Raw genomic sequence first — 23,939 nt, 5'->3', positions numbered from 1 at the left:
CTCGGGCCTGAGGCTGACCGTCACAAGAGCGCCATCTCGCGGCAGGAAAAGCAAACTACCATTCATCAGCCACACAACACAACGAAAGTGTACTTTTATCGTGAAGGAGGCATTAATCTATTGGTAATAAATAACACAAGTTAAAGATACAAGTCTGCATGTGGTTTAAAAGATGTATTATGGGCTGTTTATATATTTATTCTGTGTGTTTTTGTTGTTCAAACTATTCATGACATTTAAAATATATATATATATATATAGATATATTATATATATATTGATGACTAATCGGAATATACTTGAAAGTAGCCAGTGATCCCTAAACAATGCATGGGCAATACACTTTCCATTTGATATTTACACACTGTTCTCCTGCATTAAAGTCTGCACCCCAACCGCATTTTAAGATCACAAATTGGCCTCCTGTTATTTTTATTTTTATTTCCATAAAAAATAACAACTTAATAAAATCATATTCATTCGTTTGTATTCATTAATTTCACTTTATTTCATCGTTTTCGTTGCACCTAGTTGAGTATTTCCCTCCCTTCCTGTCACTTGTCATGTGTTTTGGCCTGTAGTTGTTCAGCACTGCCACTAGATGGCGCCAGAGTCCACTTCCTGACCTGCAGTCACTACGTCATATTTACGCGACATTTTTCTTCTTCTTTTCTTCCCGAGGCAGAAACGTCATTTCTCAGGGCCCCCCCCTCGCCCCCCCTCGCCCCCCCCCCTCCCCGCTCGGTGCTTCGAGGCTGTTTGGATCAAGGTCCCGTCATGGCGTCGGGAGCAGGGGAGCCGTCCGCCGCGCACGACGCCGAGCTGGACGAGTTGCTGGACAGTGAGTGTTTGACATCGAGTCCTCTACCGCGCGCGACCCCGGGGGGTTCCGCCGGTCCGCCGCTCCGCCGGTCCGGGGCTAGCGCGTGTGCTCGGTGGGACCTCTGGGTCCGCGGGACCGACAACAAGTCGCTGCATGTGTCTGTGGACGGTCGCACCAGAGGGATGATGTCATTATTATTATTATCCAAAAGAAATTACATTAAAACTATGCGCGTGCACGTGGAGCGTGATGAAGCAATTCGAGCAGTGACCCGGATGAGCCGACGTCAGCCGGGTGATTCCCTCCGTGCAGCAACACATCAGAATCACGTTAAATGAGGTTTAATGCTATAATAATAATGATGCACAGTACTTTATAATGTGTGTCTCCTGGAGGACCGACTGCAGCTCAACGAGCCGGCAGGTGTTTTTATTTTAGGGTTTTGCCTGTAAGCTTGTAACTTGAGACGTGTTTGTTTACGTTTGTTTACGTACCAACATGTTTATGTTTATAAAGTGTGTGATTAACATAGTGAGCTGCTTATGAATAATATATATATATATATATATATTATTTTTTTACTGTGGCTGATGTTTGCAGATGTTTTCTTATGTAAAGTGGAATGTAGCCTATTTAAAATGTTAATTTTGAAAGTTATTTCTGTGGTAAAAGAAGGTCCACAATGTAAGTAAATCAATAGAAATAATGCATTTTATTCTATTTTATTTCTGGGATATCCCCCCCCCCCCCCCCCCCCATACAAAAAGTTTATAAAAACTCAAATGTATATTCTAGCTCTTTAATGACAAATTATATTGACTATATCTACATGTAATTGTTTAAAGAAAACATTATTATGTTAATAACAGTGAGTCTGTGTTTACATTTTCAGTAATAATTATTAGTTGATAGTGTAGTCGGCTATATTTAGTATGTCATTATTTCCGGTTATGTGCTATAAAACTTAATTACAGGATTATACTTTAAAACATATTTACAGTACCATGCTGTAAAGCAGTTCCATGGTTATTGTATTACACATTTATTTTATTTTATCACACTTATTGTATTACACTTATTCTATTTTGTCACACATTTATTTATTTATTTATATATATATATATATATATATATATATGAACAGTTATACCACTATATCCTCGTTTTAATATCATTTGGCATATTACATTAAACTCGGATTGATCTTAATTCATAATATTAAAGAGTTGTGTTTTTAACGCTGTAAAAGAGCTTAAAGCAAAAAGTATATATTGTCTGAATTCTGACATTTGTGTTCTTACTTGTGTAATGATCTGAGGCCTCTGGCATGGTTGTAATGTGTTTTTTTTAAGGTGCGCTGGATGACTTTGACAACAAGCCGCCGCCTGAACCCGCCGCCGCTGCTTCCTCCTCCTCGGCCAATAGCAGCGCAGAGAAGGTCTGTTGGTAATTATCTTTGAAATGAGCGGGTTGAGGATCATTCGGGTTAAACTCCGAAAAGCTTTATTTTGATCAAAGTATTTGTTGCGTCTTTGTTGTTATTAGTTCTCAACTCTTTACAAAGCGTTGACCTTTGGTACATTCACCTGGCGGGTTGTTGCGCAACCTGTGAAGTTGACAAAGTTCTGTCCCCAGACAAACAAAAAAGGACTTATTTTATTGTATCACACTTATTTTATTACACTTATTTTATTTTATTACACTTTTTTTTTATTACACTTATTTTATTAGATTTCATTTTATCACACATTTATTTTATTACACTTATTTTATTTTATTATATATTTATTTTAATATATATTTATATTTATATACAGGACTGTCTCAGAAAATTAGAATATTGTGATAAAGTTCTTTATTTTCTGTAATGCAATTAAAAAAACAAAAATGTCATGCATTCTGGATTCATTACAAATCAACTGAAATATTGCAAGCCTTTTATTCTTTTAATATTGCTGATTATGGCTTACAGCTTAAGAAAACTCTAAAATCCTATCTCATAAAATTTTAATATTTCCTCAGACCAAGTAAAAAAAAAGATTTATAACAGCTGAGTGTTTGTCAAGGCTCAGGAAACCCTTGCAGGTGTTTCGAGTTAATTAGACAATTCAAGTGATTTGTTTAATACCCTACTAGTATACTTTTTCATGATATTCTAATATTTAGAGATAGGATATTTTAGTTTTCTTAAGCTGTAAGCCATAATCAGCAATATTAAAAGAATAAAAGGCTTGCAATATTTCAGTTGATTTGTAATTAATCCAGAATGCATGACATTTTTGTTTTTTTAATTGCATTACAGAAAATAAAGAACTTCATCACAATATTCTAATTTTCTGAGACAGTCCTGTATATATACACGGTCATGAAAAACCTGGCAAAATCATGGAATTTAAAATTGTTTATCTCCAGGCCTGAAAGTCTTGAAAGAAAAATGAAATCCCAAAAGTCAATCAAACTATCGTCTCTCATTCATGTGTGAATTCTCATTGTTAGTTTAAATACTACATATTCTCACTTTTTGGTCTTGTAAATTTGGTTTAAAGTCATTTAAAAGTCACGGAACTCCATCGGTCAACACAACATCGTCCGGTAGATTCTGATCACGAGGTTCAAAGAGTGAAGAAGGAGCTCGACGTGTTGTTGTTCACCCCGTGTAGCCTCCGATGCTCGAGGACAGCAAGCTGTTCGAGACCCTCTTTGAGGGCGACATGGCGTCCCAGGCCCGGGAGGAGTGGGAGAAGGCCATGAGCGAGCTGGCCCACGAGGAGCCGGAGCTTCTGCAGCACTTCCACAAGCTGTCGGAGGCGGCGGGCAAAGTCGGTACGGTCTGCACATTTTTAGCCTTATTTTGGGGGGGGGGGGGGGGGACGTTCTTCTCCCTAGTGTGTAAATGTTAAAAGCGTCTTCCTTCCAGGAACCGACACGGAATCCCAGCAGGAGTTCACCTGCTGCCTCAAAGACACCCTGCGTGGTCTGGCCAAGAATGCAGACAACCTGCAGGTGAAGTGTTCTCACACGGCTGAGAGAGATGCAGCCAACACGGAGCCCCGAACCGACTCTCGGTGCTGTTGTCTTCCAGTCCTCGGGACTAGATGGAGACGACCTCGTCAAGGCCCTGGAGGGCCTGGGATTGGAGGAGGGCGGCAGCGAAGGAGGAGGAGGAGGAGGAGGAGGAGGAGACGATGACGGAAACATCCTCCCCATCATGCAGTCCATCATGCAGAACCTCCTCTCCAAGGAAGTGCTCTATCCGTCTCTCAAGGAGATCACCGCCAAGGTGTGTGTTGGGTCTGACCGTTTTATTACACTTATTTTATTTTATTACACTTATTTTATTTTATCACACATTTATTGGTTTACACTTATTTTATTACACACTTATTTTATTTTATCACGCTTATTTTTTATTGCACTTATTTTATTTTATCACACATTTATTTGATTACATTTTTTTATTTTATCACATTTATTTTATTACACTTATTTTATTTTATCACACTTATTTTAATATTTATATAAATATATATATATTAAAATTAATGTATATATATATATGAGCATTTACTGCTGAATGAAAATTGCAATATTGATATTTATTTTAATTTGTATACACGTTCTGGAAATAAAATGTATAAATCTAATACGGATTAAATTACCTATGGTGAATTTCTATTTTCAGCGAATGAAACAAATAAATTAAATTACTTTTGCCAGAGTCGCTCATGCATGTGTGTGTGTGTGCGTGCCCCCCGCCCCTCCCCCCACAGTACCCAGAATGGCTGGAGGCCAACAAGCCCAGCCTGAGCCCGGAGGACTACCAGCGCTACGAGCAGCAGTCCCAGATCATGGGCGAGATCTGCAAGGGCTTCGAGGTCGAGGAGGCCGGAGATAAAGACGCCGCGTTCGAGAGCATCATGGACCTCATGCAGAAGGTAGGAGATGCCTCACTGTCATTTCATGTGCTCGGATATTTAGTTATTAAAATAAATGTAAATAATAAAATAAATGTATGTATTTGTATTTACATATATATATATATATACACTTATTTTATTACACTTATTTTATTACACGTTTTTTTTATTATGCATTTATTGGATTTTATCACATTTATTTTAATATATATATATTGATTCTTTTATATATATATATATTAAAATAAATGTGTATGTGTATATACAGGACTGTCTCAGAAAATTAGAATATTGTGATAAAGTTCTTTATTTTCTGTAATGCAATTAAAAAAACAAAAATGTCATGCATTCTGGATTCATTACAAATCAACTGAAATATTGCAAGCCTTTTATTCTTTTAATATTGCTGATTATGGCTTACAGCTTAAGAAAACTCTAAAATCCTATCTCATAAAATTTTAATATTTCCTCAGACCAAGTAAAAAAAAAGATTTATAACAGCTGAGTGTTTGTCAAGGCTCAGGAAACCCTTGCAGGTGTTTCGAGTTAATTAGACAATTCAAGTGATTTGTTTAATACCCTACTAGTATACTTTGTCATGATATTCTAATATTTAGAGATAGGATATTTGAGTTTTCTTAAGCTGTAAGCCATAATCAGCAATATTAAAAGAATAAAAGGCTTGCAATATTTCAGTTGATTTGTAATGAATCCAGAATGCATGACATTTTTGTTTTTTTAATTGCATTACAGAAAATAAAGAACTTCATCACAATATTCTAATTTTCTGAGACAGTCCTGTATATATATACACACTTATTTTATAACGCATTTATTTTCATATATATTTTTATATATATATATATATATTAAAGTGAATGCTTGATAAAATAAATGGTTGTATATATACATTTTATCACGCATTTACTTTATTTTATCACACTTATTTTTATATATATAATAAAATAAATGTGTGGTAAAATAAACTAAAAGAGTAATAAAATAAGTGTATGCGTGTGTATATATGAGCATTTACTGCTGCTTGATCATATGTTTATTTTAATCTGTTTACAAGTTCTGGAAATATAATTTATAAACTTCTTACGGATTAAATTGGTGAATTTCTACTTTCAGTGAAAGCAACTAATTAAATATTTAGGCTCAAAGGTGTTTCATCTCATTGGTGCGTGCAGTGAGCGTCACAGGGGGGGTGCTAACGGTCCTTTAAAGTTTGGTTGTCTGGGGATGAAACTCGTCTCAGGTTGTGATGCTTTCTGCCTGCAGCTGCAGGACCTCGGTCAGCCCCCCAAAGAGCTCGCGGGCGACGCGGTAAGTTTCCACCGAGTCTCTCGGATGAGCACAGAAATGTCCATAGCAACCTCCATAGCAACCGCCTCCGTGTGCAGCCAAGGAGGCGGTTGTTGTATTATTAGTTATTGGGGCTTTAAAATTGGAACGTGTCTATAACTTTCATATTGCCATACTTGAGTCCCTTTTTATTAAAAGAAAACCCACACACACACTTATGTTATTACACTTATTTTATTTCATCACCCTTATTTTAATGCATATATATATATATATTTTATATATCTCTTTTTTTATATATATATATTTTAATATATATATGTATTCAAATAAATGTGTGCTAAAATAAATGAATGTTTATATTAGGGCTGCAACAACGAATCGATAAAAATCGATTATTAAAATAGTTGGCAACGAATTTCATTCTCGATTCGTTGTGTCGCGCGATTATTACGGCGCTCAATAAGTCACGGAGTATAAACAAAGTTGAGTTGAGCGCAGAGCGGCGCTGGAGAAACAATCAGCGCTGAGCTGCTCCTCTGTTGATGAATCTAATTGGCTGCTGCTGCTCACGTGGCGCTGGAAGCGGAAGTCATTCACGTCGTCGGAGACATTCACGGAGCTGTGTGCGCCTACGGGTGACGTTATGAACCCAGACACCAGGGCGCTACATGTCACCACGTGTGTGGCATTTCCACAAGAGTATAACGTAGAAATCGTGGTTATTTATTCCGTGGCGGATAGCGGAAAATATTTTTCCATGGAGAAAGGCAACGGAGATAAACCACGACTCGCTGTGAGCGCTGCGCGTGCAAACAGCATTTAACAGAGCGGAGCAGCGTGCGCTCTGATCGCTCTGATCGCTCTGATCGCTCTTTTAATGAAGTATCGATACTAAAAATATGCTAAATCACATCGTTTTTAACGTACGGGTACTTTGTTAGCATCGCTACACCGTGCAGCGTGACAGCAGCAGATGTAGTGGACTAACATTCAAGCTAACCCAACTTCCCAAACGCTGTGGACATCTGAACGCTGATTGGCCGAGACGCGACACGCCCCATCAAAGATGTTTTATTGTGAAGAAGAGCACCACTTCACATTTTTTCCGCGTCTCACTGCAATCTCAACGGCAGCGGGCCAGGTGAACAAAATAATAAATCGGAACGCGTCTCTGGTATTGTTCAGGGGGCGGGGCCACATGGGGACCACTGCTCAGGAGAGGAGAGCTGTCTGTTTGTGACGGTTCATCACCATGGTGACCAGTGAACAGGGTTCATCACCATGGTGACCAGTGGATCTCCAGGACCTTTCCATGACTTTAAACCAAATTTCCATGATTAAACATTTTGTGAAAACTCTGTCTATACGTGACAAAGTGAGATGTAGTATTTAAACTAACAATGAGAATTCCAAAGCATACCATATATATACCATGTAAATTAAAATTTGAATAAAACAAATTTGCATTACTTTTCCAAATATTTTGGGATTTTATTTTTTTCAATTACTTTTCTAGGCCTGCTAATAGCCATTTAAAAATTCCATGACTTTTCCAGGTTTTCCATGACCATACGAACCCTGTTTTGAATAAAGGGTTGAAAATTAAAGTGTTTTTGTTTTTTTATCCGATTAATCGATTAATCGATAGAATAATCAACCGATTAATCGATTATCAAAATAATCGTTAGTTGCAGCCCTAGTTTATATATATGTATATATTTTAATATATATATGTGTATACATTTCTATTTTTATATATTTTTAAAAAGTATATATTTTAATATATGTATTAATATATATTAATTAATATATATTAATTAATTAATATATATATAATTCATATATATATATGTGTGTGTATGTATGTGTGTATATATATATATTAATATATATATATATATATTAATATTGTCATTTTCCTCCCATGTCTTCTTCCCCATCAGCCTCCAGGCTTCAACTTTGACATGGAGTCCCTGAACCTCCCGGGAGGCCCCGGGGCCGCGGCGGCAGAGCAGTGCTCCGTCATGTGATAAGGCGGTGGCGCCGCCCTTCCAGAACCCCCCCCCCCCCCCCCCCGGAGGTCACGAGGTCATAGGGGTCACTGTGCGCGTCAGTCTACGGGCAGGGAGTGAAGGAGTGTGACCACACCGGTTGAGACTGCTCTCAATCGAGTGGAAGGTGTGTGTGGATGCAGACAACAACAACAACAACAACTACAACAGAAGGGAGAGGAGGAGGCATGAAAACCAACGGGAGCCTCACACCAAACGCACTCTCTCCTGTCTAAACATCTCTGAACGCACAGCTGAGAACATTTCAACAGATCTGCATTAGTTGCCGTTGCCGCGGTTACGGTTTAGTTTTAACAGCCTTTCTTTAAAAAAAGAAGTCCTTCTTCACGTTGTTTTTAATACTGTTTAGCCTCATGGTAAACATCTCTCAAGCCACCTCGCAGGTATTAACAGTGCCTTTGTTTCTTCTTCTTTTTGCAAAATTACTATCGAAGTTATTATTTGTTGTTCTTTTTTTAGACTTTTTTCATTCAGCTCATAAGATTATAGTTTTAAAGTGGGGTGAATTCTGCATTGTCGTCCCACTTCTACACCCAAGTGATCATTCTGTGGTGCGTCATGAAACACACACACACACACACACCTATGCTTTGTGTAGAGGAGACTTAACGAGTTAATTATTGACGTGTCAGGAAACTGAAAGAAAAGCTTGTGTACATTTGTTAATTATTTAAATGATTTAAAAAATACTAGAGGGGTTCCCAGCGCCAACTGTAATCCAGCAAACTAATTTAACCCCTCCCTCCCCTGAGTGGTATCTCCCTAATCCCATGTATTGATTGGAAATGATTGATCATGACTCCCGGTGTGTTTAATGTGCAGAGTGATGCTTTCTTTGTCGGGACAGAAGGAACTCTTGAGGGATATTCAGGAGTGTTTACCACCGTATACTTTCAGTTTTTTGTCCTGTGAGGAGAGAAACGTCCACGGGCCAGATGACGTGTTGGCTGTGAGGACGAGAAGTCACATGACCATCAGCTCCTCAATAACTGTATAATAAAGAAATGTATTCAACTCTCAGGGCCGATGCAAAGCGTCCCCACGGCACCGTAAGAAATAATAAAAGCATCCTGTTATTTGACAGTCTTGTTTTGTAAATATATTAAATAAAATAATTGTATAATCTAACTTTTTTATTATGTTGTGTATTATTAGTCATTTAAGTGATTTAATATATTTATGTTCAGATATTGTCAATTTTTGTTGTTATACTTGTGTGTTTATTACAACTAGTTATGATACTTGTATTTACTGTAGATTAAACTATCCAATATGCAAATTAAGGTAGCAATAAAAATGATGTTCGGTGACATAGTTTGTGTTCATTGCTATTGGTTGAAGGCTGATAATAATAACTACATTACTGATTATTATTATTTTTTTTTTTACTTCTTACTTAATAAAATAATCTAAATATTGACTCGACTCGCTTTATTAGCTTCTTCGCGCTCCAGACTGTAGAACTAGACCAGCTAGAGCAGCTCTACCGGGCGACTCAACGGCACTTCCGCTCTGTGTGTCACATTTCTATCTTCCGCCGCCGTGGAACTTCCTGCGTTAAAAAAAACTTTATTGTTCCAAACCGGAAGACAAAACTTGCGACGTGTCAGGAAACGGGAACGATCGGCAAAACGGAGTTCACCGATCACCGGGAGTTTTTGGAGTTTGTTGTTATTTGTTCGCGGGAGAGTTTAACGGTTTTACCGGAACGTCAACACCGCGACGTGTGTCACCGACAATCGGCGACGATGTTGACTAAATTTGAAACCAAGTCGGCCCGCGTCAAAGGTGAGTTTGTCATCTGCAGTTAGCCGAGGAGCTAGCGGCAGCTAGCTGACGTGATCAGTGGTGGACCACTTTAAATGCACGTTATGTCGATACATAAATGCGTTACTTGTTTAATATGTTTATGTATCACAACGTGACATTATTCACGTCACGTGAGTTTAGCTGTCTCACGTCAGCTAGCTTGCCTAAGTAGCTAGAGTTAGCTAGCTAACGTTATCAGTTGTGTATCATTTTAAATGTACGTTATGTCTATAAATAAATGCATTGCTTGTTTAATATGTTTATGTTTCACAACGTGACCTTATAACTCAGGTGAGTTTACCCAACGAGCTAACGTAGCTCATAATATTTAGTCATGGTTTCCTTGCTAACCTAAGCTCACATGCAGCAGCAGCCTCCAGTCGCTGAGGTCCGAGTCCACATCGATCCGTGTTTGTATTGATCCGCTGTTCTCCGTCCCAGGCCTGAGCTTCCACCCGAAGAGGCCGTGGGTTCTGGCCAGCCTGCACAACGGAGTGATCCAGCTGTGGGACTACCGCATGTGCACCCTGATCGACAAGTTCGACGAGCACGACGGTGAGACGGCTGGCCGCTGCGCGTGCGTCGTCACAGTATTATTAGTATTATTAGTATTATTACCTTCGCATTGAAAATGCGGAAGGTTATGTTTTGATCGCCGTGTATTTATTTATTTATTTGTATGCGTGTTACTCTCATAACTCAAAGTATTAAACCGAATCGCATGACATTTGGTGGGATGATTGGTTATTATCCGGGGACCATTTCTTTAGATTTTGGGATCGATCGGGTCAAAGGTCAAGGTCATGAAAAGGTCAAAATCTTACCATATTGCTGTATGGGCCACTGTTGGATCACATAATTCACAGGACTAGTAGGGTGGTGTGCAGGATACGTGACCGGGTCCCTTTAAGAGCTGGGAGCGTAACCAGGGCAACGGGTGGCGTCGAGGGGTTAAAGGTCACGAGGTGTCAGTGTCACGGGTGAAATGCTTTGTGTGAGGAAATAAACGGCCACAGAGGTGTGCAGCCAAAGGAAGTGACTTTGTCCATCGCGTTCATTCCCGCGCTCCTTCAGGTCAGTTTCTATCCAATTGGCAACTAATGCCAACATGTTCATAACTCAATGCCCGATCTTGTGATATGTGAAGGTATCCGCTCTACCGAGTGCCCGTTCTAGTTATTACATGGATACGTGATGTAATTGATGTTTTTCTTCTTCTAAACCCCAGGTCCCGTCAGAGGAATTGATTTCCACAAACAGCAGCCTCTGTTTGTGTCGGGAGGAGACGATTACAAAATCAAGGTGACACCGACGCGTAGAAATGACGTCACGCTGACTGGTTTCACCAAATATATATATTTTATTTTTTTTCCTGCATTTGTTCTGCACCAACATTGTGTTTTCATGCAGTTCTTTGAATTCAAATATTGACATACTAGATGTGACGTTTATTGCTGTTTTCCAGACATGTGGATTAAGCGCCTCGTATTCTTATTGCATTGTAAATGTGATTTCGTCAATATGCTCTGCATGTACACGCTGAGCAACGGCTCCCCTTGTGTTCAGGTGTGGAACTACAAACTGAGACGCTGCCTCTTCACTCTCCTCGGACACCTGGACTACATCAGGACGACCTTCTTCCACCACGTGAGTCGTTCTGACATCTGATCCTCATCCGTTTCATCGATGATTTACAGGTACAGAGGGAAATCTGACGTGGTGTAATTAACCCGTTTGCATTGCTGCAGGATTACCCCTGGATCCTGAGCGCCTCGGATGACCAGACTATTCGCATCTGGAACTGGCAGTCGAGGACCTGCGTCTGGTCAGACACCTAAAGAATGATTGTTTAGTTGTGGAAAAGAACGAAGCATTGGGCCTTTACATCGTGTTCACCACTGTTTCACACAACAACAGCATTATAGTTACCTTCACATTGAAAATGCGGAAGGTTATGTTTTGATCGCCGTGTATTTATTTATTTGTATGCGTGTTCCTCGCATAACTCAAAAAGTATTAAACCGAATCGCATGAAATTTGGTGGGATGCTTGGTTATTATCCGAGGACCATTTGATTAGATTTTGGGATCGATCGGGTCAAAGGTCAAGGTCATGAAAAGGTCAACATCTTCTTTTTACCATTCTTTTACAATTTCTATCCAATTGGCAACTAATGCCAACATGTTCATAATTCAATGCCCAATCTTGTGATATGTGAAGGTATGCGCTCTACCGAGTGCCCGTTCTAGTTCTTCATGTTTTTAGTCCGATTCCTTGTGTTCTAATTCTCTCTCTCTCTCTCTCTCTCCTCGTCCACAGTGTGCTGACCGGCCACAACCACTATGTGATGTGCGCCCAGTTCCACCCCTCTGAGGACCTGGTGGTGTCGGCCAGTCTGGACCAGACCGTGCGCGTGTGGGATATTTCCGGTGAGCGTCTGGGCAACGGATAGACCAGAGGACCGCGGGGGCTTGAGGGGTTGAGGAGGAGGGGGGGAGGGTAGAGTGGTATGAAGGTGGAGGAGGAAGAGGGGGAAGAAAGCAGGAACGGGTTGAATTAAAGCTGCGTTCCACCTCCTCTTCCCCTCCTGCTTGTAGAGGACACATCTCTCTGGGCTGTGGGCAGGAACACCTCCTTCAGGACAACCCATTCAGACTGAGCTGTTTCTGAGTGAGGCGTTGCTCTGGAACGAGTTCTGGATGAAGGAAGAGTTCCATGAATGTGGTTGGAATGGGAACTGAGAGGTGTTTCTGTGCCTCTGCATGCTCTTAAAAGTCTGTTCTTGTTGAGTGTATTTCCTGTTTCTTCTCTTCTCACTAACTAATAACCATCAATTGACTCGTATCCACTGTCGCTCCCTTACCCGTGAACATGTGTGTGACCTTCACCCGACCCCGGGGACATGTTCTACTTTCACGTCTTCGACTAAACGGCTGCATGGTTGCACTCGTGCACTCGGCTCATGTGAGCTCCTCCGGGGGGGGGGGGGGGGGGCTACATGCACAGCATCCATTTAACACGAAAGGGGAGGAGCTTACTCTGCATTCTTTAATCATAAGTAGTCCATCCAGCTTCCCATTTTTGGTATTTTCTATTTTTTTTGCATTGGTATGACATGAAGCTACAAACTAGTTTGAAAGCATATAGTTCATAAACCTTCTGTGTTTTTATACTTCCGGCATGACGTGTGCTCGACTACTCAAAACACGACGTGAAATATACAACGGCGTTTATATTTCCACGTCACCGTGTTGTTACATAACTGAATCCCTAACAGAGCAGAACCGTGCATGAGCCGTTCAGGAAACCTCGTGTTTCATCAACGCCCCATCAGAGCTCGTCTTTTACAAGGCCCCCCCCCCCCCCCCCCACATCCACATCAGCCAAGTCTGTGCACTCCCCTGTGTCCTCCTTATCCCATGCTCCCCCTGGAAACATCCACACCTGCACATGGGTTCCCCCCCCCCTCTGGGTCGTCTCTCCGGTGAACTCTGTGTCTCCGCCTCGCTTCAAGCGGCAGGATCGTGAACACAAGCTGCTCTCATCCTCCCTCTGGTTCTCCTGGTCTGAGTCTGGGAGCTCATCGCTGTCTGTTCATCTTTCGCTGTAAATCAAATCGTGTCGTTGTGGTTTTCTTCTTCTTCGTGTGTTTCATTAACCCAATCAGACTTGTTATCACAAGTGTTTCCAGACTCAAAGCCGACAGGAAGTGAGAGAGCAGAGCTTGTGTTGATGATGTCTGACCGCGTGCGCGTGACAGAGAGTCCATCACTTCCTCCTCTAGTCCATCACTTCCTCCTCCTCTAGTCCATCACCTCCTCCTCCTCCTCCTGTCATTGTGCCGCTCTGTGCTCTGGCCTTGTTAACATGTGTGGCTCCTCCCCTTCTCGCCGTGCCCTGAATGTCTCCTCCAGGTCTGAGGAAGAAGAACCTGTCGCCCAGCGCCGTGGAGACGGACGTGCGCGGCATCTCCGGCGTCGACTTGTTCGGCGCCTCGGACGCCGTCGTGAAGCACGTCCTCGAGGTGAGCGGGAGGACGAGTCGCCTCCTCTCAGAGAGTCGACTCGGGGGACTTTGCAGGGTTCATGGAAAACCTGGAAAAGTTTTGAACTTGTAAAATGGTTTTTACACACCTGGAAAAGTCCTGGGAAGAAAATAAATCCCTCAAAGTCGTGGAAATCATTAGTTATATTGAAATGTTCATTTACGCTGAGTTTAAAAAATAAATATGAGAGAGAGAGGTAGAGAGAGAGAGGTGCAGAGAGATGTAGAGAGAGGGAGAGCTCTTCCATACTCTCATCTCCGCGCTGCAAGTGAACGCACCGTAACTGAGATGTTCCTGAATGTAAACTCTTGTTTCTCATGGACTCTTCAGGGTTCTCCTTGTGTGTTTAAGTAGACGTGTTCTCCACTGAGGAGGACTCGGGTAACGTCCTGTAACCCGATTGGTCCTCCTGTGTCTGACCCCGCTCTGTGACCTCAGGGTCACGACCGCGGGGTCAACTGGGCGGCCTTCCACCCCACCATGCCGCTCATCGTGTCCGGAGCCGACGACCGGCAGGTGAAGATCTGGAGGATGAACGGTACGTCAGACGATCACAACAACATATCCACTTTATAACGTCTTTCATGGAGTTACAGTCGGTTAATCCAGTTTATATATATATATTATACAAGTTAACAAGACAGAACTTTAAGGATAAAGTCCTGTGTTGTTGACTTGTAAAAGGGTAAACAACAACAAAACGGACCAAGAATACAAAAATACTAATAAAAAAAACTACAGCTAATAACACCGATATGACATCAGCAGCCTGACGCGGGGCGTCTTTAAGGTTACATCATCAATACAAGACGTGATCACATGTTGGGAACATGCATCAGTCGGCTGCTCAGTGGTGACGAGTCCCGATAACGACTTCCATCCTCTCTTTGAATCTGTGGCCCTTCCTCTTCCTCCAGAGTCCAAGGCGTGGGAGCTGGACACGTGCCGCGGCCACTACAACAACGTGTCCTGCGCCGTGTTCCACCCTCGCCAGGAGCTCATCCTGTCCAACTCCGAGGACAAGAGCATCCGCGTGTGGGACATGTCCAAGAGGACCGGCGTGCAGACCTTCCGCCGCGACCACGACCGCTTCTGGGTGCTGGGCGCCCACCCCAACCTCAACCTGTTCGCCGCCGGTAGGTTTGGGGAGGGGGAGTCCGCGTGGCGCCCTCTCACCGCCCCTCTCACCGCCCCTCTCACCGCCCCCTCACCGCCCCTCTCGCCGCCCTCTCACCGCCCCTCTCGCCGCCCTCTCGCCGCCCCTCTCACCCCCCTCTCACCGCCCTCTCACCGCCCTCTCACCGCCCTCTCGCCGCCCTCTCGCCGCCCTCTCACTGCCCCTCTCGCCGCCCCTCTCACCGCCCCTCTCACCGCCCTCTCACCGCCCTCTCGCCGCCCTCTCGCCGCCCTCTCGCCGCCCCTCTCGCCGCCCCTCTCGCCGCCCCTCTCGCCGCCCCTCTCCCCGCCCTCTCGCCGCCCCTCTCGCCGCCCCTCACGCCGCCCCTCTCGCCGCCTCACCGCCTCTCGCCGCCTCTCGCCGCCCTCCGCCGCCTCTCGCCGCCCCTCCGCCGCCTCTGCGCCCCTCCGCCCTCTCGCCGCCCCTCTCGCCGCCCCTCTCACCGCCCTCTCCCCAGGACACGACAGCGGCATGATCGTGTTCAAGCTGGAGCGCGAGCGGCCGGCATACGCCGTCCACAGCAACGTGCTGTTCTACGTGAAGGAGCGCTTCCTCCGCCAGCTGGACTTCAGCAGCAGCAAGGACACGGCCGTCATGCAGCTGCGCAGGTACCTGTGTGTGTGTGTTTCTGACTGGTGTGTGTGTGTGTTTCTGACTGTGTGTGTGTGTTTCTGACTGGTGTGTGTGTGTGTGTCTCCCTGTCTAACTGTCTATCTGAGAAATGTACATATTTGTTGTGTGTAACATGATGTGTGTGTGTGTTTCTGACTGTGTGTGTGTAACATGATGTGTTGTGTGTCTCCAGTGGGTCCAAGTTCCCGGTGTTCAGCATGTCTTACAACCCGGCTGAGAACGCGGTCCTGCTCTGCACCGTAAGACCTTCACACACCCTCACACACCTTCACACACCTTCACACACCTTCACACACTGCTCATGTTCATCACACCCTCACCTTCACCCTCACACACCTTCACCTCACTGCTCATGTTCTCAGGGCTCCTGGGAAACCTGGAGAAGGCCTGGAATTTTAAAATGTCTTTTTTCCAGGCCTGGAAAAGTCCGTGAAAAAAAATTAAATCCCAAAAGTTTGGGAAAAGTCATGGAAATGTGTTATAATCATGTGTTCACTTACACAGTTTGATTAAAAGAATAAACATTTATAATATAAAACTACTGTCTCTCATTCATGTCACTGAGATTTCACGTCATGTTTGGTCATGGAAAGGTCATGCACTGAGTGTGATGCAGTACTCTCTCTCTCCTGCAGAGGGCGAGCAACCTGGAGAACAGCACCTACGACCTGTACTCCATCCCCAAAGAGAGCGACTCCCAGAGCCCCGACGGTACAGAACCGGATGGGTCCGGCTCCACGGCGCCGCCGGCCCCTCGCCGCTCGCTCTCACGTTTCTGTTGTTCTCCTCCTCAGCGCCGGAGGGGAAGAGGTCCTCCGGGCTCACGGCCGTCTGGGTCGCCCGGAACCGCTTCGCCGTCCTGGACCGCATGCACTCGGTAAATACATATATATATATATATATATTTATATCACTCGGTAAATACATATATGTATATACAGATATATATATTTATATCACTCGGTAAATACATATATAGAATAGAATAGAATAGAATATACACTATTATTTATCCCCAAGGGGAAATTAGTTCTCTGCATTTAACCCATCCTTAGTTATTAAGGAGCAGTGGGCTGCGGTGATGCGCCCGGGAAGCAATTCAGGGGGTTCTTGCCTTGCTCACTTGACTTGACAACATGGGGGGGGGGCGATCGGGAGAACCCACCTCCCTCCGGTTGTTGCTGACCCTCTTACCCCACTGAGCTAAAGCCGCCCCTTTAATATATATATACAGATATATATTTATATCACTCGGTAAATACATATATATATATTTATATCACTCGGTAAATACATATATATATATATACAGATATATATATTTATATCACTCGGTAAATACATATATATATATTTATATCACTCGGTAAATACATATATATATATTTATATCACTCGGTAAATACATATATATATATATAACTATATATATTTATATCACTTGGTAAATACATATATATATATTTATATCACTCGGTAAATACATATATATATATATTTATATCACTCGGTAAATACATATAATTATATATATTTATATATCACTCGGTACGCGGCCGTCTTTAGACCTGAGCCTTCTGTGTCTGTATATCCTGCATCGGCTAATTACCTCCTTCTCCCCCCCCCCCCCTCTCTCTCTCTCCCACCTCTTTTTCTTTCTCTCTCCTTCCTCTCTCTCCCCCCCCCCCCCCCTTTTCTCTTTCTCCCTCTCCATCCTCTCTCTCTTCCTCTCCCCCCCCCCCCCCCAGCTGCTCATCAAGAACCTGAAGAACGAGATCGTGAAGAAGGTGCAGGTCCCGAGCTGCGAGGAGATCTTCTACGCCGGGACGGGCTCCCTGCTGCTGCGCGACGCGGACGGCGTGACGCTGTTCGACGTGCAGCAGAAGCGCTCGCTCGCCACGGTGAAGATCGCCAAGGTCAAGTACGTGGTGTGGAGCGCCGACACCAGCCACGTGGCGCTGCTCGCCAAGCACGGTGGGTCGAGTCCCACCGCCCGATGTCACTGCGGCCCCTGACGCCCATTTAACCCACGAGGCCTCTTCCTGTGCTCTCTCTCTCTCTCTCTCTCTCTCTCAGCCATCATGATCTGCAACCGCAAGCTGGAGAGCCTGTGCAACATCCACGAGAACATCCGTGTGAAGAGCGGCGCCTGGGACGAGAGCGGCGTCTTCATCTACACGACCTCCAACCACATCAAATACGCCCTCACCTCCGGGTACGTGCCGCTCCGGGGTGGTGGTGCCTTCGAGTCCCTACAGAAAAACCTCGGAGACACTACCGCTTGTGTCCACAGGGGGCGCCAACGTCCACCCCGCAAAAGCAAAGTTCCTCTGAGACTTTGAGAGTCTCACATGTCACTCCGTCACCGTCTTGCCTCTCTTTCTTCCTCCATCTATCTCTCTCTCCCCCACCTCTCTTCTCTTTCCCCCACCTCTTTTTCTCTCCTCTCCCCCACTTCTCCTTTCTCTCTCTCTCTCTCTCTCTCCCCACATCTCTCCTCCCTCCTCTCTCCTTCGTCAATCTCTCTCCCCCACCTCTTTTTTTTCTCCTCTCCCCCACTTCTCCTTCCTCCCCCTCTCGGAGACACGACCGCTTGTGTCCACAGGGGGGCGCCAAAGTCCACGGCGCAAAAAAGCAAAGTTCCTCGGAGGCTTTGAGAGTCTCACATGTCACACCATCTAACACGCTCCACGTCATGTCCCCCCCCCCCCCCCCCCGTAGTGATCATGGTATCATCCGGACCCTGGACCTGCCCATCTACGTGACGCGCGTGCGAGGCAACAGCGTCTTCTGCCTGGACCGCGAGTGCAGGCCGCGCGTCCTCACCATCGACCCCACGGAGTACCGCTTCAAGCTGGCGCTGGTCAACCGCAAATACGACGAGGCGAGTGGCGTCTTCCCACAATCAGATTTCCCGTATCGCTCGGTTGCGTGACGTTGAGATTCCTTCGTCGTCCCCTCCAGGTGCTCCACATGGTGCGCACCGCCAAGCTGGTGGGCCAGTCCATCATCGCCTACCTGCAGAAGAAGGGCTACCCGGAGGTGGCGCTGCACTTCGTGAAAGACGAGAAGACGCGCTTCAGCCTCGCTCTGGAGTGCGGCAACATCGAGGTCGGAGCTCACGGCTTGACTTCCTCCTTTTCTGAGGTTTGAGATCTTTGACACGCTTAATCGCGTCCGTCTCCGTCCACCAGGTGGCGCTGGAGGCCGCCAAGGCGCTGGACGAGCGCAGCTGCTGGGAGCGCCTGGGGGAGGCGGCGCTGCTGCAGGGCCACCACCAGGTGGTGGAGATGTGCTACCAGAGGACCAAGAACTTCGACAAGCTCACCTTCCTCTACCTCATCACCGGCAACCTGGCCAAGCTGCGCAAGATGATGAAGATCGGTGAGCGGCGGACGCCTCCGTATTTATTTTGTGGGTTGTGTTCTCGTCTTACGTCCACTCCTCTTGCAGCCGAGATCAGGAAGGACATGAGCGGCCACTACCAGGCGGCGCTGTACCTGGGCGACGTCAGCGAGAGGGTCCGCATCCTCAAGAACTGTGGGCAGAGTGAGTTCATCCCTCGTTCCCTCTTCTGAGAATCCTCTGGACTCGTCTTCTTCTTCCTGGTTCTGCTAAATAATGTCATAAATAATGTTCATTTAGTCATAAATAATGTTCATTTAGTTATAAATAATGTTCATTTAGTCATAAATAATGTTCATTTAGTTATAAATAATGTTCATTTAGTTATAAATAATGTTCATTTAGTTATAAATAATGTTCATTTAGTCATAAATAATGTTCATTTAGTTATAAATAATGTTCATTTAGTCATAAATAATGTTCATTAGTCATAAATAATGTTCATTTAGTTATAAATAATGTTCATTTTGTCATAAATAATGTTCATTTTGTCATAAATAATGTTCATTTTGTCATAAATAATGTTCATTTAGTTATAAATAATGTTCATTTTGTCATAAATAATGTTCATTTTGTCATAAATAATGTTTGTTTTGTCATAAATAATGTTTGTTTAGTTATAAATAATGTTCATTTTGTCATAAATAATGTTCATTTAGATGTTTGAATTTGGAGCATTAACATATATAATTTTTTACAAAAGCAAAACGAGCGTGACATTTCTTTTGTGTGCAATTTATCTTTTTTCTATTCTTAAATTATGTCAACGTTTTCTGTGAAGAGAAATAATCTTATCGGTAAGAAGAACGTTTTAAATAAAGAATAAAAGAATAAAATCCTTCCTGAAGAAGAAGGCGTGTTGTTGTTCCCGTGGTTGACGATGTGGGCGTGTCTTCAGAGTCCCTGGCCTACCTGACGGCGGCCACCCACGGGCTGGACGAGGAGGCCGAGGCCCTGAAGGAGACCTTTGACCCCGAGAAGGAGACGGTGAGTCTCGATCCCCGCGCCGCTGCTCTCTCCCGCGTCGTCTCTCCTGACGCCGTGTCGTGTCCCAGGTTCCCGAAGTCGACCCCGACGCTCAGCTGCTGCAGCCGGCGCCGCCCATCAACCCGCTGGACACCAACTGGCCGCTGCTCACCGTGTCCAAGGGCTTCTTTGAGGGCGCCATCTCGGCGAAGGGTGAGGCCACGAAAGGCTGAACGACACATAGATGAGGTGTGTGTGTGTGTGTGTGTGTGTGTGAGAGAACCGTGTTCTTCTGCCTCAGGGAAGGCCGGGCAGATGGCCGCCGACCCCGACATGGAGGCCCCGGGCGGTGAGGGCTGGGGAGACGACGCCGAGCTTCAGCTGGACGAAGGTCAAAGCTGCTCAACTTGTATTTTTCCTCCGTCATCGTCGCTGCACCTTTTATCTCTATAAATGGACATTTCTCTCGTGTCTCAGACGGTTTCGTGGATGCTCAGGAAGGATCCGGGGAAGAAGGAGGGATCAAGGAGGAGGGCGGAGGATGGGAGGTGGAGGAAGACCTGGACCTTCCTCCAGAGCTGGTGAGAGGATTCCCACTAATGAAACCTCGAGGAATGTTTCATGCTCAGGAACTTTTTTGTGTGCCTCAGCTGACTGTTTTTCTTTTCTGTCTCCGTCAGGACCTGCCGCCCGGTGGAGGCGGAGGATCGGAGGACGGCTTCTTCGTCCCGCCCACTAAAGGCACGAGTCCCACGCAGATGTGGTGCAACAACTCCCAGCTGCCGGTGGACCACGTCCTGGCTGGCTCCTTCGAGACCGCAATGAGGGTACGAACAACCGTCCTGTGAGATGTTTGTCGCGTAATCACACAGAAGGGACGACGTGTTGCATTATATGCACGGCGTTCATGGTTCTCCTCGTGCTCCCCAGTTGCTCCACGACCAGGTGGGAGTTGTGAACTTCGAGCCCTACAAGTCGCTGTTCATGCAGACGCTGTCCAGAGGCCGCACCTGTTACCTGGGGCTGCCATCCCTGCCCTGCCTGCGCAGCCAACCCCAGAGGAACTGGAAGGTACAGCTGACAAGATTCTCCTCTTCATAAGAATCACAATATGCAAGTATTGTGATTTTGTTGTATTTTTTTAGGACTGTGGCGCAAAGCAAGGCCTGCCCGCTGTGGGCCTGCGCCTCTCCGACCTCATCGCCCGCCTGCAGCACTGCTACCAGCTGACGACGTCGGGGCGCTTCGAGGAAGCCGTGGAGCGCTTCCGAGTCATCCTGCTGTCCGTCCCTCTGCTGGTGGTGGACAACAAGCAGGAGATTGCAGAGGTGAGCCAAAAAACGTTTTTTCAAACCCCCAAGTGCAAAGCATGCTGCTTTTAATACCTGGATTTTTTATTTTTTATTTAAAGAAATGTCATTACAGTTTTATATTTTTTATTTATTTTAAATATGTATTTTTCATTCAACATTTTTTTTATTTATATATATATATTTATTAAATATAAAAATACAAATATTTTTTTTGAAATATTTTTCTTTACATTAAAAAGATGTTTTCATTCATTTATTTTTTATTTATATACATTTTAATGTCATTTAAAAAATGTCATTTTATTTATTTAAAAATGTGTGCTTTAAAATGTGTGTTTCAGGCTCAGCAGCTAATCACCATCTGCAGAGAGTACATCGTGGGTCTCACCATGGAGACGGAGAGGAAGAAGTTGCCTAAGGACACTCTGGATCAGCAGAAGAGGCTGTGTGAGGTCAGTACCGTGGCTGGCTGACGTCACCTGACTTGAAACGGCTCCCTCTAACGTGTGTGTGTGTGTTTTCCCTTCCAGATGGCTGCCTACTTCACCCACTGCAATCTGCAGCCCGTCCACATGGTGCTGGTGTTGCGCACGGCCCTGAACCTCTTCTTCAAGCTGCGTAACTTCAAGACGGCCGCCAGCTTCGCTCGCCGCCTCCTGGAGCTGGGCCCGAAGCCCGACGTCGCCCAGCAGGTCGGTCCCGTGTGCGCTCGGCTTTTAAAAAGAAAGCTGCACACACCGTGTTTTGTAGTTCCCTCGAGCTTTTGCCCCCATCGGCTCTTCGATTGCTGCAGGAAAAAAACCATCAAATTATCTTTGAGTTTGTTACCCACAGACCGTAAAACCAAAAACTCCTAAAGAGAGCCTGTCAGACCGGCCGAGGGGCCCGGGGGACTCGCGGCGCTCCTCTTTTCAAAGTACCGAACCAGTTCCTCACGAATCTCTCTTTCCCATCCAGACGCGCAAGATTCTGGCGGCCTGCGAGAAGACCCTGACGGACGCCCACCAGCTGAACTACGACCCCCACAACCCGTTCGACCTGTGCGGCGCCTCCTTCGTGCCCCTGTACCGCGGGCGCCCCGTTGAGAAGTGCCCCCTGTCCGGAGCGTGCTACTGCCCCACGTACAAGGGCCAGGTCTGCAGGGTCACCGAGGTACGCCGGGACCACCGCCCCTCAAGAGAAGATCACATTTAGAATCTACTTTTATAAACGCACAGAGAGAAAATATGTTCAGTCGTCGTGACGGTTGCTGATTCAATTCACGTAATTACCTTCGCATTGAAATCGCCGTTTATTTATTTATTTGTATGCGTGTTACTCGCATAACTCAAAAAGTATTAAACCGAATCGCATGACATCTGGTGGGATGATTGGTTATTATCCGGGGACCATTTGATTAGATTTTGGGATCGATTGGGTCAAAGGTCAAGGACAAGGTCATGAAAAGGTCAACATCTTCTTTTTACCATAGCGTGGTCATTTTTTATCCAATTGGCATGCAACTAATGCCAACATGTTCATAATTCAATGCCTAATCTTGTGATATGCGAAGGTATGCGCTCTACCGAGTGCCCGTTCTAGTTATATCTGTGGGGTGCTAACATTGACGTCATACAGCGATACACACGTGTAGAATAATCACCAGTATGAGGAGCTTCCTGGAGGTCTTTTAAATTATTTCCCCCCAGCTGTATTAACCTTTTTCATTTCCCCTTTTATTTTCTAGGTGACGGAGATCGGTAAGGATGTGATCGGTCTGCGCGTGAGTCCTCTTCAGTTCCGTTGAGGCGGAGGAGACGGGGACACGAGGAGGACCAACGCGTCCACACAACACGGGAGCTGAAAGCAGAAATCTAAATACAGACACGCGTTTGCTCAGTGATGTTTAAACCTCTCGAATCCTTTTAAAGTATCTTACTCCATGCTGCGTCGTCTCTGTGCTGTGGCCTCCTTAGAGCTGTAAACTGTCTAACCGTTGTCTCTTTCTGACTTGTGTGACATTAATCATTCAGTGAGCAGCACGTGCTCTAATGTATCTGGGGGGGGGAATAATAAATAAATAAATGGCTGTTTATGAATGGAAATGTGTTTGTGTGGTGTATTTTTTTTAATGTATTTATTATGCGTGGGCACAGCTTGGTGACCAATGGTACCTCTGGATGATGTCTTTTTATTGCATACATAAAAATAGAGAATATCCAAAGTTCACCACAGAGCTGAGTCGTGAAGGAAGTAGAGTTGACTCCAGTTAGAAGCTGGTCCATCATTTAAACTTAATTGTGGGAAGGAGATAAATTACTTATTAAACAAACGTATGTTGTTTTTTTTACTGATTTTTATTATTGATTTAATTTTTTTAAACAAACGAGAGTTCCGGAGCTGCCGTTTTGAACGAGTCCGTCCCTTTTCTGGGTAAGCGGAACCAAACAGCGGAAGCCCGGACGCATTTCACGTCAACACCCACTGTT

General features: G+C 44.8%; 2 protein-coding genes across 2 annotated transcripts; both read left to right on the top strand.

Moving 5' to 3' along the window:
• The first annotated feature begins 731 nt into the window (after positions 1 to 731).
• On the top strand, positions 732 to 9,251 carry pex19 (peroxisomal biogenesis factor 19). Its single transcript, XM_056410666.1, has 8 exons — positions 732 to 841; positions 2,176 to 2,261; positions 3,484 to 3,646; positions 3,741 to 3,826; positions 3,906 to 4,103; positions 4,594 to 4,758; positions 6,025 to 6,069; positions 7,995 to 9,251. Exons 1-8 carry the CDS (start codon positions 778 to 780, stop codon positions 8,079 to 8,081), a joined length of 894 nt encoding a protein of 297 aa, XP_056266641.1. The 5' UTR covers positions 732 to 777; the 3' UTR covers positions 8,082 to 9,251.
• Positions 9,252 to 9,737: 486 nt separating this feature from the next.
• copa (COPI coat complex subunit alpha) lies at positions 9,738 to 23,555 on the top strand. Its single transcript, XM_056410646.1, has 30 exons — positions 9,738 to 9,911; positions 10,374 to 10,487; positions 11,161 to 11,234; positions 11,499 to 11,579; positions 11,681 to 11,757; positions 12,252 to 12,361; positions 13,847 to 13,956; positions 14,416 to 14,515; positions 14,895 to 15,113; positions 15,612 to 15,762; positions 15,960 to 16,026; positions 16,423 to 16,498; positions 16,582 to 16,664; positions 17,536 to 17,761; positions 17,864 to 18,002; positions 18,509 to 18,671; positions 18,752 to 18,898; positions 18,982 to 19,171; positions 19,241 to 19,336; positions 20,091 to 20,179; positions 20,248 to 20,371; positions 20,460 to 20,549; positions 20,636 to 20,739; positions 20,839 to 20,985; positions 21,089 to 21,229; positions 21,304 to 21,486; positions 21,813 to 21,923; positions 22,002 to 22,163; positions 22,429 to 22,623; positions 23,198 to 23,555. Exons 1-30 carry the CDS (start codon positions 9,872 to 9,874, stop codon positions 23,255 to 23,257), a joined length of 3,669 nt encoding a protein of 1,222 aa, XP_056266621.1. The 5' UTR covers positions 9,738 to 9,871; the 3' UTR covers positions 23,258 to 23,555.
• The last annotated feature ends 384 nt before the right edge of the window (positions 23,556 to 23,939 follow it).

Source organism: Pseudoliparis swirei, unplaced genomic scaffold, assembly GCF_029220125.1.
Source record: "Pseudoliparis swirei isolate HS2019 ecotype Mariana Trench unplaced genomic scaffold, NWPU_hadal_v1 hadal_25, whole genome shotgun sequence".
Classification (NCBI taxonomy): domain Eukaryota; kingdom Metazoa; phylum Chordata; class Actinopteri; order Perciformes; family Liparidae; genus Pseudoliparis; species Pseudoliparis swirei.
Note: the sequence above shows the minus strand (reverse complement) of the source record. Positions and strands in the feature narration are given on the sequence as shown.